Here is an 18014-nt window from a genome sequence, read left to right on the forward strand (position 1 = left end):
CAGGGATAAAGGATAATTGTACTCTGGTGTTATTGCCTTCTCTGCTACCTTCTGGAAAACTGAGGTTATGGCTGCTGCAGAAGAAGTGTAACAGAGTACTGGGAAGAAAATGAGGAAGAAAGGAGAATTCAGGAATTTGTTGGGCCTGGGAATGAGATGAGCTGCACAGGTGAGGATTTGGGGATGTTTGATTTCTTGGGATTTAGGGGTGTAAGGATGGGATTACAGCAACATGGAGCTCCAAGTGGGGAATTTGGGGGGTGTCCCTTCCAGAACACCTTAAAAATGAAGCACTGCAGGTGTGGGGGTATCAGCGGGGGTCACTGCACGAATCTCGGCGTAGGTCAGACGGTCACTGTCACTGGGGGGGCACCTGGAGACACAGGGGAACAGAGAGGTGCCACCATGGGTGTCTCCCACATGCTTTGGAGGGGGACCGATTGTGTTGGTATTTGGGAGTGGTGTTCAAGAGGGAGGGTCTGGAGCTGTGCGGTCCTTCTATTTGGGGATCCCAAGGGGGGGATGGTTGGGGGTCCTGCTGTGGTTTGGGGGTGCCCACGGGGTCTGGAGTGTTAAGGGATTGTGGGACCATAGCGGATTAGATTTGTCATCCCTGTGGGTCATAGACTGGGGTTCCATATGAGCGGTTTTTGGGGTACCTTCTAGTGGGTTTGTGGGTGCACTATGGGATCTGTGGTGTGCTTAGGGCCTGGAGGGCTCCGATGGGTCTCGAGGCTGAGATTTTGTGTCTAGGGATTCCCCGCGATGCAGATTTTGGGTTCCCCATGGGCTGGATTTGGGAGGCATGTAAAGTTAGGGTGAGCCATATGGGGCTGTTGGTTCCGAGGGATAATTGTGAGCAGGGTTGGGTTTCCCTGGTGAGGTTTGGTGAGGCCCCAGGGGGAAAGTTGGGAGACGGGGTTTGTGACCCAGACAATAATCAGGAACTTCACAGCCTCGTGCATTATGGGGGGGCTCCTGTGTCAGAAAGTGGGTTATGGGGAGACCTTGAGTCACACTCCAGGAGCTCTATCGGGAATTGACAGGGGATGAAAGGGAAGGCAAGGGACACCTGGGAGGGTCTATATGGTATCGAAGGGCAGGCGGGGGAATTGCTGCAATCAGTAGGGGATGGTAGACATTTAAACTTGCTCACCACAGTTGTCATCTCTCCGTATCCAGAGGCTGCGGGCATCGATGACAAAGAAGACTCCGAGGCCAAAGACGAGTGCAGCCACAAAGCCCCTCACCAGTGCCATCACCAGATTGGCACGGGACTGCTCCTCAACACCTGTGGGGTCCGGGAGTTTGGGTGTCCCTATTGCCAGCCACAACCCCCATGCAGACGGGATGCAGAGACACAGCCACACATCCATGACGGGGGTCATGCAAATGGGGGGTTCAGACCCACCTGAGGGTGCAGCTGTGGGTGTCACCTCCAGCATCACGCTGTCCCCAAGGGGTGAGGACACAAAGGGGTAACCCCTGGGGCGATAGGAGCACCTGTAGGTGCCACTGTCAGCTGGGGTCACCGCCAGGAAGGTAAAGTTTGCAGCACCTCCACCACTGGGATCCTGGTGCTTGATAGGGGGTGAGCTCCCATCCTTGTGCAGGAGGAAGGCGGCCCCGTAGCCCTTGTTCCAGCAGTGGATGGTGATGTTGGTCCCCATTTCCACACATTGCTCGGGGTGAATGGAAATGCTGGGTGGGGAATAGCTGTGATCTGCATGAGGGAGGGGACAGCAGTGGGATATGGTCCTGTGGGGAGCAGCCAGAGCCATTTGCTGTCCCCAGTGTCCTCACCTGTCAGCACCAGCTCCACGGGGTCACTCTTCTCTGAAGCCTCTTCTGCCCAAGACACCTGGTACTGACACCAATAACGACCTGCGTGTTCCTGCAGTGTGCTAACAAAGGAGAACTCGGCCGCGTCCTGATCCTTCTCCTTCCCCTTGGGGTACGACCAACCTCCTTCCCGGTACAGCCAGACCCAGGCTGCCAGCCGGGGAAGGTGGCACCGCAGGGTGACAGGGTCCCCCAGGGACACCCCTTGGCTGGGGTGCAGTGACAGTGAGGGTCGGGGCACTAGGACAGGGGACAGCAGTCAGCCTTGTCCGAGCACACCCTCCTGAGCCCCTCTGCTCTCCCCCTCCACTCGAACCCCTCCCTCTGTCCCCATTCTCCCCCTGTTCGCATACTCACGTTGCTGTGCCCTGCTCGCTGCCACCAGCCACCAACCTGCAAGGGACACGGTCCTGGACTCACACAGGGCCACCAACCCCCGTGGCACCACGTCCCCATTGTCACTCACCGAGAATGAGGGCCACGGCCATTGGTGCCATGAGGCAGGAGCAGGTTGTGGACAGTGCGACTGCAGAGGGGAAAGGAAGTGGCCGGAGAGCTGCTGTCAGTTCCCCTTTCTTTTTCAGGACGATATGATGTCACCTCCTGATGTGGACATATTAACCCATAGGGGTGGTTGCACTGTGGGGCCCCTCTGGGGTGCGACAAGTGGAGAGATGCACTCTGCACACTGCACCTGATGAAGTGCCCCACACGCTCTCAACCCTGGGCTGTCATGGATCATGGCTGCTGCAGGAGAAGAGTAAAACATGACTGGGAGGAAAATGAGGAAGAGAGAGGAAAAGAAAGGAGAGAAATTGGAGAGAAGCATAGAAGGAACGTAAGAGAGAGAGATGCAGGGAGGAAAGCAATCATGGTCCATTTTGAGGATTTGCAGTGCTGGTGCAGAAGGGGGATGAGAGCGCTCATGCAATGATTGAAGTCACCACCTGGCAAAAAGGAGACATCAAGAAATGCAGCTTCTCTGGTGTCACAGAGTTATGTAGATAAATCTGAGCCCGTGACAGGTCCGGAAACGTCCGGAGGTGACCTCTCAGCTCTCCCCCAGGAAGGCTCCATGCTGGAACAGGCCCAAGCAGGGCCAAGCCATGGCTGCCTGGGAAATGCCAGTGCTGGGCTGCTCCCCTGTTCCTGAGGAGCTGAAAAGGGGCACTGTGTGCCCTTCCCCACCGGGAATGCCTTGGGCTCAGAACCGCAGAGTGTGCGCTGTGTTGGGAGCAGCGCTGCTGACAGCCCAGAAGGAGAGGCTGTCATTCAACACACTGCTGATGGAAGGCTGAAATCCTGGCAGGGGCCATTGGCAGCCCTGCAGAGCCAATTCACTGCTGAACGGAATAGCACTCAGCGAGGGTGTGTGGTGCTGCCAGACCCATCAGATCAGGAAATCATTCTGCTGTCTGAATTAGAAGGACAGGAACAAGGGATGGACCTTGCCTTGCTCTCAGAATGTGGGACAGCATTTTTGAGTCTGATTGAATGTACTGACACGCAGAGGCTGTGTGCAGAACCCATATACCCCATGAAGGAGTCAGCCTTCTTGTCTGTTGTTTCCAGCCTGCCTGCATTGCTCACTGGTGGGTTCACCCTCCAGGACTTTCCTTTTCAGGTTGACAGCCCTGTTGAAGCCTTCCTCGTTCTTCTTTGCACCCCTCACCACGTCCAGTTCCAACTGGGCCTTGGCCTTCCTGCCCCCAGCCCCACACAGACCAGCACCAGCACCACCCTCCTGCCACGCTCCCTGGCCCTGCTGGCACTGCCTGTGCATCTGCTTCTTGCTCTCCACTTTGACCAGCAGGTCCCACTTCAGCAATGCCGCTCTCTTGCCTTCCTTTCCGGACTGCCTGCACTGGGGATGGAGAGCTCTTGTGCCCTGAGCAAAGCGGCCCTACACATCTGACAGCTCTGCTCCTCTCCCTGTCCTTGAGGACAGATTCCCAGCTGTGTGGGCTGCTTTCCATCACTGTTACTCATCTGCCCATCCATCCATCCATCCATCCATCCATCCATCCATCCATCCACCCAAAAAACTGCATTCGGTCCCCACATCCACCATCCAGCCCCATAAATGTCACTCATCCCCAAAAATCTCCATCCCTTCTGAAACCTCCAACCTGCCCCTAAATCGACACCAACCTCTGTACAGCCAGACACAATCTCTACATCCAGGCCCCCAAGACTCCATTCAACCACAAAATCCATCATTCATACCGTAATACCCCATCTTCACCAAAACCTCCATCCACCCCAAAATCCTCCTCTAAGATCCAATGCCTCCAACCAACCCAACATTTCTATCCAGCCCAAAACCTCCATCGAGAAGACTGCAGATCTTTCATGCAGCTGCCAGATCTCCCTGTGGCCCCAGAAGTTTTACATCCAGCCCCACAAAATCCTCCATCTGGACTCCATAATATCCACTGAGCTCACAAACTCTCCAGCATTTCCCCTTTCATCACCAAAAGGGGGAAGTCAGCTCTCCTGCCCTTCCCCTCACTGCTGCTCCCACACAGAGCCCTCCCACACACAAACTTCCTCTTCTTCCCCAGTTTATGGCAAACCCCTATATCATGGAGCTATCTCGGTCAATCCAGATCAATCTATGCCCGTGACAGGGGGGCTGTAGGCCAGTGGTCCCCTTGGTTCCCAAAACATGGGAATGGAGAAGGGAAAAGGGTGGAGGAACCGGACCTGGGCTCAGAGAGGGAAAGAGAATGGAGCAGAGGCAACGGTCAAAGGAGGAAAAATTATTTTACTGACTGTGATATCGGAATGCAAGATAACCCAATATAATACAATCTAATTGTAATTGAGAGTAATAAATCAAATGAAATAAGTGAGAGAAGGTTTCCGAATCCGAAAGGCCTACTTGAATGAAGGTGCACGGCTTGGAAGCACACCCAGCCCTCTGCGTGGCTACCAGAGAGAGAGAGAGCCGACAGAGCCCGATCCCGTGACTTCTGTGCTGTATCTTCCTTCTCTGATTGTGAGGTCCTCTGGGATATGCAGCTCTTCTTCTCTTTTGAGAAGCAGGTATCTGGAAGGTTGTCAATCCACGGACCTGAAGTATTAACCCTTTAATTACCCATGCTGTCCATGATATTATAATGTGGAATACCAGTAATAAAATTACTAAACCATGACCCCTTTGAGAACACCATTCACTGCCACGCTCTGGCAACGCTTTGCAGGCAGCTAATATTTGACAGACTGTGTAGGGCACCCCAACAGGGACTGCAATCGCTCCTCTATGCATGGCAGTCCATGGCCAATCCCCAAACACACTACCCCTTGGGGACCTCAACTGCAACACTGAGGAGGTGACATCAAGTCACCTCTTGTCCCAAGGGAAACCAAGAGCAGCTCTCCGGCCACTTCCTTTCTCTGCAGCTCTCTCACTGTCCCCAGGCTGCTCCTGCCTCGCGGCACCAATGGCGGTGGCCCTTATCCTCGGTGAGTGACAATGGGGATGTGGTGCCACAGGGGTTGGTGGCCCTGTGTGGGACCAGGACCGTGTCCCTTGCAGGTTGGTGGCTGGTGGCAGCAAGCAGGGCACAGCAACGTGAGTATGGAGACAGGGGGAGAATGGGGACGGAGGGAGGGGAGTGTGGTCAGGGTGCCAGCAGAGGGGCTGAGGAGGGTGTGCAGGGACATGGCTGACTGCTGTCCCCTGTCCTAGTGCCCCAACCCTCCCTGTCGCTGCACCCCAGCCAGGGGGTGTCACTGGGGGACAATGTCACCCTGCGCTGCCACCTGCCCCAACTGGCTGCCTGGGTCTGGCTGTACCGGGAAGGACGTTGGTCATACGCCAAGTACAGTGACAAGAAGCAGGACACGACAGAGTTCTCCTTCCTTAGCACAAGTCGGGAACACGCAGGTACATATTCCTGCCAGTACCAGCTGTCTGAGTCAGAGGACGTATCAGTGATGAGTGACCCCGTGGAGCTGGTGCTGACAGGTGAGGACACTGGGACAGTGGACAGCTCTGTGAGTTCTCAACAGGACCGTGACCCATTGCTGTCCACTCCCTCATGCAGATCGCAGTTTCCCCCCACCTCATATCTCCCTTCACCCCGAGGAACGTGTGGGGACAGGGACCAATGTCACCATCTGCTGCTGGAACAAGGACTATGGGACCGCCTTCCTCCTGCACAAGGATGGACGCTCAGCTCCTATCCAGCGCCTGGTCCCAGATGATGTTGGCGCAGTCTCCTTCACCCTCTTTGGGGTGACCCCAGCTGACAGTGGCACCTACAGGTGCTCCTATCACACCAAGAAATACTCCTTTCTATCCTCACCCCTTGGGGACAGCGTGACACTGGAGGTGACACCCACAGCTGCACCCTCAGGTAGGTACCTGCCCCCCATGTGTTTGTCCCCAGTGCCACCCATGGGTGGCAGTGTCATCACATCCCTTCCCCATGGAGGTGATGCTGGGGATGAACACACCCAAGTACCTGTACCCCACAGGTGCTGAGTTGGTGTCCCGTGGGAACCTGGTGGTGGCAGTGGTGAGGGGCTGCGCTGCTGTCCTCATCTTTGCCCTCGGCGTCTTCTTTGTCATCGATGCCCGCAGCCTCTGGATACGGAGAGATGAGTGTCTGGGTGGGGAAGGGATTTAATGGCTTTGATCTCCTGTACATCTTCTACACATCTCCCCAGTCTTTCTCTTCCTCTCCTTCCATTCTTCTGTAGAATCCACCAGGTGGGTCCACTATACATTGCCTATCGATTCCCTCAGATGTTCCCTGCCCCCATCCCATCTCATATAAATCCCCCCATGTATCCCCTGCCTCCCCTTCCAGACCCTATAAATTATCTAGTCCCAGTCATCTTGTGCGTCTGTGTCCATCCTTTACTGATCCACTGTAAATACACCCAAGTGTTACCTGTTTCCTCTTGCATCCCCTGTTTATTCTCACAAGTCCAACAAGTTTCACACCCCCTTCATCCCCCATAACCCCACAATGCTCCCCTTCTGTTTTGACTCCAGTGCCTACCCACAAGTTCCTGAGGCTGAGCAGTTCCAGATGAGTCTTTAGGTCAGGGACCCCAGATCCCAGCCTGTTCCTGGGAACATCATACTCCACCTGGAACCCAAATCCCTGCCCATGAGGAACCCAGGATCCCCCAAATCAGATGGCTTACTCTAACCTGGTGTGATGCCCCAAAATCCTGACCAGGGGGAAGCACAAATCTGCATTGTGGAGATCCCCCAGGGCCCAAATCGAAGTCCTTGCACCAACTGGGGAAAACCCAGCCATAAACATCCCCCTGACAGTGTGGGCAATCGATACAATGTAATAGGACCCCCAAAAGGCACACATATTTACTCTCAATATCGAACCAGTGTTACCCCAAATCAAAGTCCCCCCACATCCCCAAACACACCATCACTGACCACCCCCACACACTTACAAGAGATGTCCCTCCTCACAGCCATACTGTTCTCCACCATCTCCAGTTGTAGGAGAATGGCTCAAAGAGCAAGGACATTGTGAGTACGAGTGCTACGTGCACTACCCAGGGTATGAGAGCTTGAAGCTGTCAAAGCAAAAAGAAAAGCTGAGGCTGCAGTTAAGATAAGGGGGAAGCTAGCCTGGGGAGAGACTAAGGCAATGGAATGCGAGGAACAGTGTGAAAAGCCGTGTGATGATTAATGCTGGACCAATAGCTATGCGAGCAAGATGCGTGATTTCTGTATGCTAACCAATCATGAGCTGTCTATCTCCGTGTGCACCCTGTATTTCTGTATAAGTATGAGCTGATTTGGGCAATAAATCGAAGCTCCACCATTACTTCTATGAAGACATGTGGTTTGTTTCGGGCAACCTTCCTTGAAGTGGTGCCCGAACAGGGACCCGGGAAAGCCGCACAAGTTGCCACCGTGGTTCGACGTGGAGGCAGCGGGACGCTCGAGAGTTGTCACAGCGGTTTGACGTGGAGGAAACGGGAGCAGGGAAGGTTGCTGTGGGTAAGTGCTGTTTGCCAAGAGGACGGTTGCTCAGAGCGTCGTGTGTCGAGAGGACAACGACTCAGACCCGCGTCGAGGTGAGTGCCGTATGCCAAAAAGGATGGCAACCCGGGTAGGAAGATTGCGCAGCTTCCTCCTCCACCACTTGCTGCCTGCATGCATGTGGAATTTGCAGCTGCACAGACACTGCTTCTTATTATCCTCACTAAGCAAGGGGAAGCAGTGAAGGACAAAGACCTAGCTAAGCTAGTAATGTGGGCCCGAGAACAGGGGTTCTTGAAAACTCCTCAGCTCATTTTCATAGTGGAAGAATGGCACGAAACTGGGGACTGCATGTGGGACACATCCATTCAGGGCAAGGCGAAGGAGACTACAGCCCTAGGCGCTGTAGTCGCAAATCGTGATTAATACTCTTAAGACTATGAGAGCGGAGGCGTAAGTGGCTGCCTCTGCTACCCAAATTATAGCCGCTCCTTCGAAGATAGGGTCCTCTAATTTCCCCAAGAGCTGCTCTCATCTTTTCAATCTCTTTAGAGGACCAGTGGTGGTGAGGAGCCTGGCGGGGTCAAGGCAGTGTTCATCCATAGCGAAATTGTTGAGGGGTGGGAGCAGGGGCCTCCGCAGACCACGCTGCGTCAGCACCTCCCGAGGAGGAAGCTCCTTCTCAGCCGGCTGCGGCGACTGGCATTAAGATGCGGAAGTACATCGCGCCAGAGAGCAAGGGGGCATGGCGAGCCGGCCAACGCTGTATCCGCCCCTGCCAACCTCTGAGCCTCCTCCCACTGCTGATCTGCCAACCTCCGAGCCTCCTTCCCCCACTGATCTGCAGCAAGTCCCTCTGCCGGTTAGTGGAGACGAGGAGTCTGACACGGAGGCAAACTTATTCCCCCCTGACCGTCATTAAGTTTCTATGGCAACGCCAGGACAACCTACAGTCACTGAATTAGGGAGACAAAGCGACAAAGCCAGACAGAAGCTAGAGGGTCGACGGGACCACGCGCTGAACTTAGTCCCTATAAAACTGGCCCAATCGGTGCAACAACTGGTTGAGCAAATCCCGGCTGTGGACTCCTGCGTTCCAAAGCCATCCTCTGGTCCTCTGTCTCATTATACTGTGGCAGAAGGGGCTCCAGTAATGGAACGGAGATGGACTGGCATAATTTGGGATGCCATTCTGGAAGGTGAGTGGCAAACAGCAGGTGCACTTGCCTGTCCACTCATGCAGAGTCCCCAAGGACCGCAATACGAGCAGCACGAGTGGAAAGTTTGCAGCAAGCGAAAAAGACCGTAGGAGAGAATGGGATAAAGTCTGATGTGGTGCGAATGATGCTTGATTGGCTATTTACTGCTGATGTTAATTCCTCAATGCACTGTGCTAATCTGGCTAGGCTGTTGTTAACTCCTTCTCAAGTTATTATTTGGCAACGGGAGTGGGAACACTTAGCGCGGGTGGAGGCTGGGCGTCCGCGTAACCAGGGGGATGTCTTGTATGGGATTAATCCTGACATGATAACGGGTTTGGGAGCATATGGGAATATGGCAGCACAGTTAACATATCCTTTGCAACTGCATTACTTGGCAGCTCAGTTGGCTAGGATGGCCTTTAATGCTGTGCCTGACATGCAACCTTGGCCATCGTTCGCTGCCACTCAGCAGGGCCCAACCGAGCCAAATCCACCATTTTTGGACAGGCTGTGGAAGGCTCTTGCCAGTCAAGCAGAGATGTCCGAGGAAGCTAAACAGAGCATGTTTTAGCTGCTTGTATTTGAGAATGCTAATCTCCCTATGAAGCGCCTGCTGGCTACACTCCCAGAAGATGCTGGGATTGGAGAAATGTTGGATCTTGCTAGTAGGGCAGAGCAACAGCGTAGTGGGCAAGTTATGGCAAATGCTGTGGCACAAGCCATCCAACCCACTGCGAGGCTGCTTGCAGCAGCTGTGACGAGAATAAGTGGGAAGGATGGAGGGCAGAAACTGGGGATATGTTTCCGCTGAGGGCAGAAAGGTCATTTTCACTGTGCCTGTCGCACCAAGGCCTGGTGTGAGCAGTGGCATGGACCCTCGTCAGGTGGCGAGATCAGTGTGTAAATATGGTATCAGATGCCTTATACGTGGTAGGAGTAGTGCTACATATAGTGCAAGCTTTGATTAAGCTCCCCCAGGACCCAAGACTAGCTCAACTCTTCTTGCAGGTTAAGCGGGCAAGAGATGATCGCTCTGTGCCTTGTAGCATCCTGCATATGAGGAGTCACCTAGGGACCCAGGGTCTTGGAGAGGGCAACGCTTGTGCTGATGCACTTCTCAGTCCACTACTACATGCCCCCAGGATTCCTTTCAGGCCGCAAGAAGCAGCCATAACATGTTCCATCGGTCGGCTAAGGCATTGAGGCACCAGTTCGGCCTGACAGGTACAGAAGCAAAGGGCATTGTGCGGGCATGCTCTCAGGGTTCACAGCACGGGTCTAGCCTAGGTCTGGGAGTTAATCCAAAGGGTTTACAAGCCTGTGAGATTTGGCAGGTTGATGTCACTCATGTGCCAGCATTTGGGAGGTTAAAGTATGTACATGTATCCATTGATACCTTTTCTAGAATGCTGTGGGCTACGGCACAGGCTGGTGAAAAGGCAGCCCATGTGGTGAGGCATTTGACAGCTTGCTTTGCAGTCGTGGGTGTGCCACAGGAGATAAAAACGGATAATGGTCCGGCGTACACAGGAGGCTGGGTTCACAGGTTCTTGCAGATGTGGGGGGTAGTGCAGATGGTGTGCTGATAATCGTGCCTTGCTTACTGTAATGCTCGCAAAGAAATGGTTCAAGATGTGATTCATACTACCTGGCTTGTGCAAAAAGAAAAAGGGGAAATTGTAGGAGAGTGGCTCAGGGAGCAAGAATTTGTGAGCTCGAGTGCTATGTGCACAGCCCAGGCTATGAGACCTTGAAGCTGTCAAAGCAGGAAGAAGAACTAAGGCTTCAGTTAAGATAAGGTAGTGATAAGGAAGAGATCAAGACAGAGGAATGCGAAGAACAGTGAAAAAAGCCGTGTGATGATTAATGCTGTACAAATAGCTAGCGAGCAAGACGCGTGATTTCTGTGTGCTAACCAATTATAGGATGCCGTGTGCACCCTGTATTCCTATATAAGTATGGGCTGATTCTGGCAATAAAAACCCCTTTAGAAGTTTCCACCATTACTTCTGTGAAGACGCGTGGATTCATTCAGGCCGCCTTCCTCGAGTTTGCCATCCTGGGCTTTCCTTTTTAGGTTGACAGCCCTGTCGAAGCCTTCCTCGTTCTTCTTTGCACCCCTCACCACATCCAGTTCCAGCTGGGCCTTGGCCTTCCTGCCCCCAGCCCCACACCGACCAGCACCAGCACCACCCACGGGCAGACACTGCCTGTGCATCTGCTTCTTGCTCTCCACTTTGACCAGCAGGTCCCGCTTCAGCCATGCCGCTCTCTTGCCTTCCTTTCCAGACTGCCTGCACTGAAGATGGAGAGCTCTTGTGCCCTGAGCAAAGCGGCCTTACACATCTGACAGCTCTGCTCCTCTCCCTGTCCTTGAGGACAGATTCCCAGCTGTGTGGGCTGCTTTCCATCACTCTGTTGCTCATCTGTCCATCCATCCGTCCATCCATCCGTCCAGCCAGCCAGCCAGCCAGCCAGCCAGCCAGCCATCCATCCATCCATCCATCCATCCATCCATCCATCCATCCTCCAGCTGGATCTCCTGCTCCTGGGGATGCACCTCCTGATCCAGTACGGACACAACAAATTCAAGCCACCTTCTGCCTGTCAGTCTCTCTATCTTGTTACCTATTGGCCCTACTATCCACACAAACACCTTAACAATCTTTCCTACTGTCTATCAGTCCGTCCACTCCCAAAACCTCCACTCACCCCCAAAATCCCCAACCAGACCCTAAAAAACTCCAATTGACCCCCAGAATCTCTGTACTGACCCAAAAATTCCATTCATCCCAATGATCTCCACCCATTCCCAAAACCTCCATCTCACACCAAACTCTACATCCAACTCCACCATCTCCATCCAGCCGCCCCAAATCCTTCATCCAGTCCCAACATCCACACCCCACCCCACCCTCCACACACAGCCCTCCAAAACCTCAATGAACCCTAGGACCTTCAGCCACAAAAATCATCATCCACTTCAAAAAAACTCCATTCAGTCCCCACATCCACCATGCAGCCCCATAAATGTCACCCATCCCCCAAAATCTCTGTCCCCTCTGAAACCTCCATCCTGCCCCTAAATCAACATCAAGATCTGATCTGTACAGCCAGACACAATCTCTACATCCAGGCCACCAAGGCTCCATTCAACCACAAAATCCATCATTCAAACCCCAAAACCCCATCTACACCAAAACCTCCATCCACCCCAAAACACTCCACTCATTCCAAAGCCTCAAACCAACCCCACATTTCTATCCAGCCCCAAACCTCCATCGAGAAGACTGCAGATCCTTCATGAAGCTCCCAGATCTTTCTGTGGTCCCAAAAGTTCTCCATCCAGCCCCCCCACAATCCTCTGTCTGGACTCCATAATCTCCACTGAGCTCACAAACTCTCCAGCATTTCCCCTTCCACCACCAAAAGGGGGAAGTCAGCTCTCCTGCCCTTCCCCTCACTGCTGCTCCCACACACAGCCCTCTCACACACAAACTTCCTCTTCTCCCCCAATTTCTGGAAAACCCCACAACCCTTCTGTCCTGTTCCCAGCCGTCACCCAAAGGCATTTTCCCTCCTCACCACAAATCCTGCCCCAAAACCACTGTGGGATGGGGGCTGGTTTGGCTTGTGGAGATGGAGATGCGCTGTGGGGAGCACACGGTAAGGACATGCGTGTGCTGTGCGGACAGATGTGGTGCAGGCACAGGGCACGTGTTGATGACATGCATGTGCTGTGGAGGCACACGTGTAGTGCAGACCCAGGGAGCACATGCTAAGGACACACATGAGCAGCAGTGTGTACAGCTGGTGGGGCACACATACGGCATCGCAGAGACACACACAGAGGCACAGAGTTCAGCGTGTCCCACACGTGTGTTTGTACACCTGTTGTACACATGGGATGGTGCACACCCGTTTAATACACATCCACGTGTTCACACGCACAGCTACATGGCTGTAATTCACACGTGATGGTGAGCACACCGAGCACACTGGCACTGTGCACCCTTGAAGTCCATGTGTGCGCACAACACACCCGTGTTTGCGTACACATCTGGGGGCATCAGCAGGGTCCCCGCGTGCCCACCTCAGCGTAGATAATGGGGGGTTCAGGGGTGGTAGAAGAGTTGGGGGGGTGGGTGCTGGGGGTCACAGCTTGCAGCTGGGCGTAGGTCAGACCCTCGCTGTCGCCGGGGGACACCTGGGGACACAGGGACAGCAGTGTGACCATGGGATCCCAACATGCCTGAGGGGATGATGGCACTGTGTAATGGTTGGGGGGCTTTCCAGGAGAAGGGGGTTGGGATTGTGGGGTGGTGTAGATTTTGGGAAGCTGTGGCTGTGGCACTGGGGTTCCCTGTGAGTGGTGTTTGGTTGTCGCATTCTCGTTTGAGGGTGCCCATAGAGTCTGGGGATGTTTAAGGCTTGGGGGATGCGAGGGGTCTTCAGTTTGGGGTGTGGGGCATACCCATGGTGGAGATTTGGAGGTCCCCATGGCACAGCATCATTGGAATCCATAAAAGGGTTCACTATGGGCAGGGTTTGGGGTTCCCTGTTGAGCTCTGGGGGAGGGGCAATGGGGCACGTTGGGGTTAGGGTCTCCTGACCCAGACACTGACCTGGAACTGCATGGCCTCAGGGCTTCTGGAGGTGGCACCTGAATCAGAGGGAGAGGAGAATGTTGGGATTATGGAGGGCGCAAACAACACTAGTGGGGATCTATAGGGGATCTATGGGGAATCAAAGCCATTTAATCCCTTGCCCACCAGGCCTCAAATCAGTCTGCATTTGTCTTCTCTGGGCAACAAGGAGCAAAGAGGCAGTGAGGACGATGATGATGACAATGGCAGCAACACAGGCCCCCGACACTGCTGCCACCAGTTTCCTGCTGGGACCCCCATTGACACCTGCGAGGTTGAAGTGCTTTAGGTGTCCCCATACACAGCCCTCACCACAGTGGATGAGGGATGCAGTGACACTGTCAGCCATGGGTGAGAAGGGGAGCACCGAATGGGGGCTCAGACCTACCTGGGGGTGCAGGTCTGGGAATCACTTCCAGGGTCACATTATCCCCAAGGGGTGAGAACAGAAGGTAGGAGCCCCCGATGCGGTAGGAGCACCTATAGGTGCTGGAGTCAGCTGTGTTTACCCCGAAGAGGGTGAAGGTGGCAGTGCCCCCATCATCGGGGTCCTGCTGCTGGATAGGGGCTGAGTGCCCATCCTTGTGCAGGAGGAAGGCGGCCCCATACTTCTTGTTCCAGCACTGGATGGTGATGTTGCTCCCCATCTCCACATGTTCTTTGGGGCTCAGGGAAATGCCAGGTGGGGGATAGCTGTGATCTGAGCACAGAGAGGTAACAGAGATGGAACACAGCCCTGTGGGATCAGCCCAGGGCAATCTGCTTTCCATAGTGCCCTCACCTGTCACCAACAGCTCCACGGGGTCACTCTGCTTTGATCTCCCTGCAGGCTCCAACCCCTGGTACTGGCACTGATATGTCCCCGAATCTTCCCTCTTTATGCCAGCCAAGGAGAACTCAGCCATTTCCTGCTCCTGGTCCATTTCCTTGATGGATCTCCACTGTCCATCCTGGTACAGCTCGACCCAGGCAGCTGGCTGGGGCAGGTGGCAGCGCAGGGTGACAGTGTCCCCCAGGGACACCCCCTGGCTGGGGTGCAGCGACAGGGAGTGTTGGGGCACTAGGACAGGGGACAGCAGTCAGCCTTGTCCCTGCACACCCTCCGGGGCTCCTCTGCTGGCCCCCTGACCACACTCCCCTGCCTCCATCCCCATTTTCCCCTCTCCCCCCGTCCCCATACTCACATTGCTGTGCCCTGCTCGCTGCCACCAGCCACCAACCTGCAAGGGAAACGGTCCTGGTCCCAATCAGGGCCACCAACCCCCATGGCAACACATCCCCATGGTCACTCACCCAGGATGAGGTCCACCGCCATTGATGCCATGAGGCAGGAGCAGCTTGTGACAGTGAGACTGCAGCAGAGAAAGGAAGTGGCCGGAGAGCTGCTTTCAGTTTCCAAGGGACAAGAAGTGACATGATGTCACCTCCTCAGTGTTGCAATTGCAGTCCCCAAGGAGGTGGTGTCTTTGGGGATACGCCATGGGCTTCTCTGCATGAAGCTGGAACTGCAGTCCCTGTTGGGATGCCACACACAGGCAGTCACCTCTCAGCTGTCACACGCTTCCTGCAAAGCACTGCCAGTGTGTGGCAATGCACGGCATCATCTAAGGGTGTGTAAAACACAGGACACATGGCTTCAGTGGGGTGTCCCACATGGGATGTCACAGGTGGTCCCCAACACGTCCAGCCTGCTGTCTCCACGATCTTTGGGTTCCACACTCTGTCCCCACTGTGCTTTCTTCCACCATCCTCAATGAGGACAGCAGCAGGAACCACTGGGGACACAGTGACACCCACACTGACCTCTGTCACATGCTAAGGACACACACATGTGCATTATTTTGTACGTGTATCAGTGCACACACACGATGTCACAGACACACAGAGGAATAGCACTAAGCATGTAGTACACGTGTGTACAGCTGCTGCACGTATGTGACTGTGCTCACGCAATATACATGAAGACACACAGTGTCACACATGTGGATGCAGACTTATGGGTGTGCACACGTGTGGATGGGAACATGGATTCATCGAGGACTTGGGTTGGCTGGGGACAGATCTGGTGTCCCACAGGACTGGTGAGGTGATGTTGGGGTGGATTGCCAAGAGTTCTGTTTGCCAGAGGCACGGTGGGTATATTTGCGGGCAGGACTGGGAAGGTGTGAGGGATCCCTGAGGAATGAGGAGTTCCTCTGGGGCAGGTGGGGAAGGAATGCGGTCCCACAGGGCTGGTTGTGGGGCGGTGCTGTAGTTTGGTGTTGGGGGTCCCAGAGCTGGGAGCAGTGCGGTGCTGATGGGAGCGATGGCCGATGGTGCTGTGCGCTGTGACACATCGCTGTGCTCAGTGCTGTGAGCAGCAGAAAGACGCAGCTGTGCTCTGTGCTGTGTGCACGGATGGGGGAACAGGGCTCCAAAGTGAGGAGAAATTCATCCCTTTGGGGGTTTATCTGTGAGACTACATTTTCTGTCACCATGAACACGTGAGCTGTGAATCTTCCCATGGAATGCACAGCACTGCAGGCAGGCATTCAGCTCAGAACTGTGGCTGTGTGTCTCTGCCAGGCTCCATCAGCTCTCTCTGAGCGGAGAGAAACACCCAGCGCTCCACATCTGCCTCATCCATGGCACCGCCCTTTGGGGTACAGACATCTGTGACAAACTATTGCCAAGGATGGAGCACAGCAGGAGGGAAATGTCATCCTTGGCAAACACCTGAGAGCTCACCAAGGACTGCAGCCGCTTCCACTGAACCAGACTGATGTGTTTGTCTCACAAGAACAAGGACAAACACCCAATTACATTTATGGGTTTGTTTCTCTCTCTTTTTATTTTTAACACAAGCCTGTTAAGAAACAATAATAACTTCAGTCAGTAAGAGTAGAACGATATCATATATTTCATGAGAGCTATTCTGAAAGAAATGCCTGCTGATTGATTATTTTGGCCCACGGCATCAGAGGCGAATGTCAGTGGGACAGCAGCAGAGGTGGAACCTTCCCACCAATGTCCCATCACATTCTGTTGCCGTGGGAGAGATGGCAGCAGAGGGGTCACATTGGTACAGTGGCATCTGACACGGATATGTGGAGGAGGCAAAGGGATGGGACTGCATTCCTCCATGCAGAAATAATGGCCCCACTGACATTCATCGAGGCTTGTGAGCACTGATGGAGACCAAGTGGTGGATGTGAGCCCAGCGAGGCGGAGCGATTCAGCAGTGGTGACAGTGACACGTGTGTGAGAACACTCCTTGGATTGCACGCCTGTTGTGGGGTAGTGCACACCTGTTGTTACACACCACTCAGTGTTATGGGGGCTTTTGTGATGGACTGGGACCAACCCGGGGATCCCTCAGGGCTGGTGGTGGAGGTTGGTGCAGAGTTTGAGAGTTGTGGGGGTCCTAAAAGAGTGCTGGTGGGGCTTGGGGGTGGACTGGGGAGGATTTGGACGTCTCAGAGGTGTAAAGGAATCCAGGTGATAAGGATGCACTGTGACGGTAGCGCTTACCGTACAGGGATTTGGTGGGATTTGGGATGATTTGGTGTACACCGGTAGGGATTTGAGGGATGTTAAATGTGGGGAGAGTTGTGGGACTGGGGAAGCAGAGGGCATCAGTGAGACCTAAGCGGGGAACAGTGGGGTGATACCATGGGGTTCCTCAAAGTGCATGTGGGGGGACCAATGATCCCAGTATGTGGAGTAATAGCCAAGAGAGTGCGCTTGTGGTTCGTGGCTGGCTGAGATTCAGGGGTCTCCATGGGTCAGAATTTGAGGGACGCTACAGGTGTTGTTAGAGGTTCCCACTACTTGGCTTGAGGGTACCCATGGGGTCTGTGGGGTGGTTAAGGCTTTAGGGGTGTGCAGAGGCTTAGATTTGGTGCTCCTATGAATATGACAGTAGGTATCCACAATTGGAGTTTGAGGTTGTAGATGGGGTATTCAGTGGGGTTTTGAGATCTGACAGCTGGCTTAGGTGGTCAGTGCCCATGGGTCAGACATAAAGGGTTCCAGATGAATGGTGTTTTGGGGTCATGTTCTGTGATGCCCACAGAGTCTGTGGTGTGCATAAGCTTGTATGGCTTGCATGTACTGAGGGAACATGGGGGCTTAGATGAAGGATGTGGGGACTCACAATAATGTGGTTTGGGATTCCTCATGGGCTGGATTTGGAGAGTGCAGATTCAGTTACGGTCTTCTGGGTTCAGAAGACCTGATGCTTGAGGTCTTCTGGGTTCAACATAGTCAGGGTTTGGAGTTCCCCCTGTGGTTTGGTGGGTAGGGGTGAAGGGACAGTTTGGGATTTGAGGTCACATCACGCAGGCCTCATTGGCCTTTGCACTCTTGAGGGGT

The 18014-nt window shown here is 54.1% G+C and overlaps 6 protein-coding genes across 11 annotated transcripts in view; 3 read left to right on the forward strand and 3 right to left on the reverse strand.

The window, feature by feature from the left end:
• Nucleotides 1-18014, reverse strand: part of LOC124417463 (V-set and transmembrane domain-containing protein 1-like) — a 242283-nt gene that overhangs the window by 105223 nt on the left and 119046 nt on the right.
• Nucleotides 1-18014, forward strand: part of LOC112531104 (osteoclast-associated immunoglobulin-like receptor) — a 101730-nt gene that overhangs the window by 70593 nt on the left and 13123 nt on the right. The gene's annotated exons all lie outside the window — the stretch shown is intronic.
• Nucleotides 1-18014, forward strand: part of LOC101749263 (free fatty acid receptor 3-like) — a 93164-nt gene that overhangs the window by 40268 nt on the left and 34882 nt on the right. The window lies entirely within an intron of this gene.
• Nucleotides 1-18014, reverse strand: part of LOC100859870 (platelet glycoprotein VI-like) — a 93203-nt gene that overhangs the window by 2448 nt on the left and 72741 nt on the right. For 2 of the 4 annotated variants that reach the window (XM_046904832.1, XM_046904831.1), the window contains 2 exons: nt 1412-1723; nt 1157-1318 (listed from right to left, as the gene is read on the reverse strand). In XM_046904832.1, the coding sequence (XP_046760788.1) occupies nt 1157-1318; nt 1412-1723 (474 nt within the window). Of the gene's footprint in view, nt 1-1156; nt 1319-1411; nt 1724-1803; nt 1868-2199; nt 3655-18014 lie in introns of those variants that run through there. The other 2 variants (XM_046904833.1, XM_046904830.1) reach the window with 2 other exon arrangements.
• LOC107050303 (platelet glycoprotein VI-like) lies at nt 5289-7661 on the forward strand. The gene is made up of 4 exons (XM_040653976.1): nt 5289-5310; nt 5528-5815; nt 5895-6206; nt 6328-7661. The coding sequence occupies exons 1-4, from the start codon at nt 5289-5291 to the stop codon at nt 6477-6479; spliced, it is 774 nt and encodes a 257-aa protein (XP_040509910.1). The 3' UTR covers nt 6480-7661.
• Nucleotides 12876-15206, reverse strand: LOC107050774 (leukocyte immunoglobulin-like receptor subfamily B member 1). 2 transcript variants are annotated; one of them, XM_040654280.2, is made up of 6 exons: nt 14846-15206; nt 14443-14721; nt 14050-14361; nt 13788-13928; nt 13641-13678; nt 12876-13222 (listed from the first exon to the last, which is right to left on the reverse strand). In XM_040654280.2, the coding sequence occupies exons 1-6, from the start codon at nt 15075-15077 to the stop codon at nt 13085-13087; spliced, it is 1140 nt and encodes a 379-aa protein (XP_040510214.1). In that variant the 5' UTR covers nt 15078-15206; the 3' UTR covers nt 12876-13084. The 2 variants fall into 2 exon arrangements, with proteins under 2 accessions (XP_040510214.1, XP_040510215.1); XM_040654281.2 differs by lacking the exon at nt 13788-13928 and having other exon boundaries at nt 14846-15205.

The sequence above is a fragment of the Gallus gallus genome, chromosome 31, assembly GCF_016699485.2.
Source record: "Gallus gallus isolate bGalGal1 chromosome 31, bGalGal1.mat.broiler.GRCg7b, whole genome shotgun sequence".
NCBI lineage: Eukaryota > Metazoa > Chordata > Aves > Galliformes > Phasianidae > Gallus > Gallus gallus.

What these genes read in the sequence shown, in the direction of transcription:
- LOC107050774 (XM_040654280.2), bottom strand. Translation starts at nt 15,077, where the DNA reads ATGTCACTTCTTGTCCCTTGGAAACTGAAAGCAGCTCTCCGGCCACTT. An exon ending in AGCGAGCAGGGCACAGCAAT is followed by an intron (nt 14,722 to 14,845) that starts GTGAGTATGGGG and finishes CCCCTGTCCTAG; the next exon opens with TGCCCCAACACTCCCTGTCG. An exon ending in GCAGACTGATTTGAGGCCTG is followed by an intron (nt 13,679 to 13,787) that starts GTGGGCAAGGGA and finishes CCTCTGATTCAG; the next exon opens with GTGCCACCTCCAGAAGCCCT.
- LOC107050303 (XM_040653976.1), top strand. Translation starts at nt 5,289, where the DNA reads ATGGCGGTGGCCCTTATCCTCG. An exon ending in GGCGGTGGCCCTTATCCTCG is followed by an intron (nt 5,311 to 5,527) that starts GTGAGTGACAAT and finishes GACTGCTGTCCC; the next exon opens with CTGTCCTAGTGCCCCAACCC. An exon ending in CGTGGAGCTGGTGCTGACAG is followed by an intron (nt 5,816 to 5,894) that starts GTGAGGACACTG and finishes TCCCTCATGCAG; the next exon opens with ATCGCAGTTTCCCCCCACCT.